The sequence below is a fragment of the Condylura cristata genome, unplaced genomic scaffold (genome assembly GCF_000260355.1).
Source record: "Condylura cristata isolate star-nosed mole 26May11 unplaced genomic scaffold, ConCri1.0 scaffold00011, whole genome shotgun sequence".
Lineage (NCBI taxonomy): Eukaryota > Metazoa > Chordata > Mammalia > Eulipotyphla > Talpidae > Condylura > Condylura cristata.
The window spans coordinates 1,759,724-1,761,846 of record NW_004567112.1 but is presented as its reverse complement, the minus strand read 5'-3'; the positions used below and the strand labels follow the sequence as shown (position 1 = coordinate 1,761,846).

Here is a 2,123-nt window from a genome sequence, read left to right as displayed (position 1 = left end):
GCTGCGCCCTCCCAAGCGGGTCTGAGACCTGCCCGAGGCCTCGGCCCGGCACAGCCAGCTGCGAAGCCGCCTCCCAGCTCCGAGTCTCGCCCCACTCCGCCCCGCGGGGGACGGCTGGGATCCACGAGGCGCACAGGAGGGTGACCGGCCGGGTCCTCGGTGCCGGGGGCCAGGACACGCTGGGCTGGGCCCTGCGCGCTGCGTGGCGGCTACTCGGCTGCTGAGTTCACAGTGCAGAACACATGCATGCATCCTTCATTTTCTGTATTACATTTATTTGCATTTTTGTTCTTAACCCTCCAAACACACATATAAAACCCAAACATCTCAGCATTTGGAAGAGCCATCGGCTGCTTTAGGGTCCCCAAAAGCCGCGCCGAGCAGTGGTTTTTCAGGGGCTGGTGGTGGTATTTGCAGGAAACACTGCAGCGACCACCATGTTTTCCAGTTGATTCTGCTTTCCAGCTTCCATGGACATAACTCTTTTGCTGAATGAAAACGCTGTGCGTGGGGTGGGGTAATGCGGGCTGCTCTCACCGCCTGGGCCCAGAGAAACAGGCCTCCCCCAGGATCCGGGAAGAGCCCCCAGGGCCCCAGGGGAGCATCGTACCCGGGCGTGGGCCCAGTGCACCTGCACTCCCAAACGCTCTGCGTGGGCCAGGCGGAGGCGCTTACAGACCCAGCAGAGGTTGGGGCTGGCACTGAAGAAGGAGCATGGATGAAAATGACCCGCAGGATCTAAGCGGGAGTGGTCGGGCCTCTGGCCCGGCTCAAACGGCAGGAGGGAAAAGCAGAAGCAAAAGGTAAATGCGAAGGGCCAGGGAAGGGCCTGGATCTAGCGGGTGACGTGGCCTGGACCCACTTTTCCGGGCCGGCCTTGCTGGGCTGTGATCAGCAGTCAGGGAGCCGTGTTTTCTTAATGGAAAAAAAAAAAAAAATCCCAAGCAATGCTGGGTGTCGTGCAAGCTGAGTTTAATGGCGACCGGGGCGCCCGTCCGGGGTGGGGCGCGGCCTTGCTACACCGCCTTCCTCTGCAGGAGCTGGTCCAGGAGCTGCTGGAGAAGCGGGAGCAGGCGCGTCAGCCCGCGCCGCCGCCCGCGCCCCCCGCCCGCCTCACCTTCTTGAAGATCTCGGTGCGCAGCCGGTTGCTCTGCAGCAGCACCCTTTTCTTCTGCTCCTCCTTCTTCTTCCGCACTTCGGGCAGGTTATCGTAGATTCTGAAACGGAGTCAGACCCCGTGTGCAGGGGAGCCGCGGCCCTGCTCGTCGGCCTCCGCGGAGCCACAGGGCCCGGGCCAGGGCTGGACCCCTGGCCACTGCAGGCGGGCTGGGCTGCCGGGCGGCCCTGCAGGCACCGCGCGGGCCGACTGCTGCTGGGGAAAATGCCCCACTCCTCCGCGCGGTCAGGAGCTGCCGGCCTGTAACACCGGCCCCTGCCTGGCCACTCCGACTGTAGACTCGTCCCTGGTTTCTCCCAGCCAGTCTGGCCTTCCTGTGGCCAGCGGCAAAGAGCAGGAGTGGGCGGTGCGGAGAGCGTCACCCGAGGGCGCGCCCCTGCCCGCGCCGACTCTGAGCTGTTCCCGGCGCCACAGACAGCACTTTCTGCTCTGGACTTGGCGTCGGTTCGGGCTTCGGCCGCAAGCAGGGCCAAGGGCCTCCCTGGGCCTCTCTGTCCTCACAGGTCCCCGGGACCCGTGCTGGCGACAGGGGTTCGGCGGTCTGGGCCAGGGTGCTGCGCACCGACCGGCACAGGCCTCAGATGTCTCGTCGGCGTTTGCACTCAGGTGGAGCCTGGCCAGCATGGACGTGTCCCGCTGCGGGAATAGTCACCACAGAGCAGGCGCCTGTTGGCACAGGTTAGCAGGCGCCATCCGCTGGGTCCAGGACACTGGGCTGACCGCCTGGCACGAAGACCTCACTGACCCGTGGCTGGAGGAGGCGGAGTGTCCAGGTCCCATGCCCCTGGCAGCAAGGGGCCTCGTGGCCTGCTCGGCCCCACATGCAGCACCCAGCACGTGGGTGACGGACCCGTGGCACTGGGGACGTGCCTGGCACTCTGTGGGCGCCACGGCTATGTGAGCACCAGCGCAGGCTGCCGTGTTCAGGGGTGAGTCAAGAAGGGGC

General features: G+C 65.3%; 1 protein-coding gene across 1 annotated transcript in view; it reads right to left on the bottom strand.

Moving 5' to 3' along the window:
* Window positions 1-300: 300 nt before the first annotated feature.
* Window positions 301-2,123, bottom strand: part of LOC101622567 (chromosome unknown open reading frame, human C10orf90) — a 96,716-nt gene continuing 94,893 nt past the window's right edge. Inside the window, exons 8-10 of the mRNA XM_012723447.1 lie at window positions 1,740-1,813; window positions 1,118-1,217; window positions 301-1,055 (exon numbers count right to left, since the gene is read on the bottom strand). Of these exons, the coding sequence (XP_012578901.1) occupies window positions 1,017-1,055; window positions 1,118-1,217; window positions 1,740-1,813 (213 nt within the window). The 3' untranslated portion in view covers window positions 301-1,016. The remainder of the gene's footprint in view (window positions 1,056-1,117; window positions 1,218-1,739; window positions 1,814-2,123) is intronic.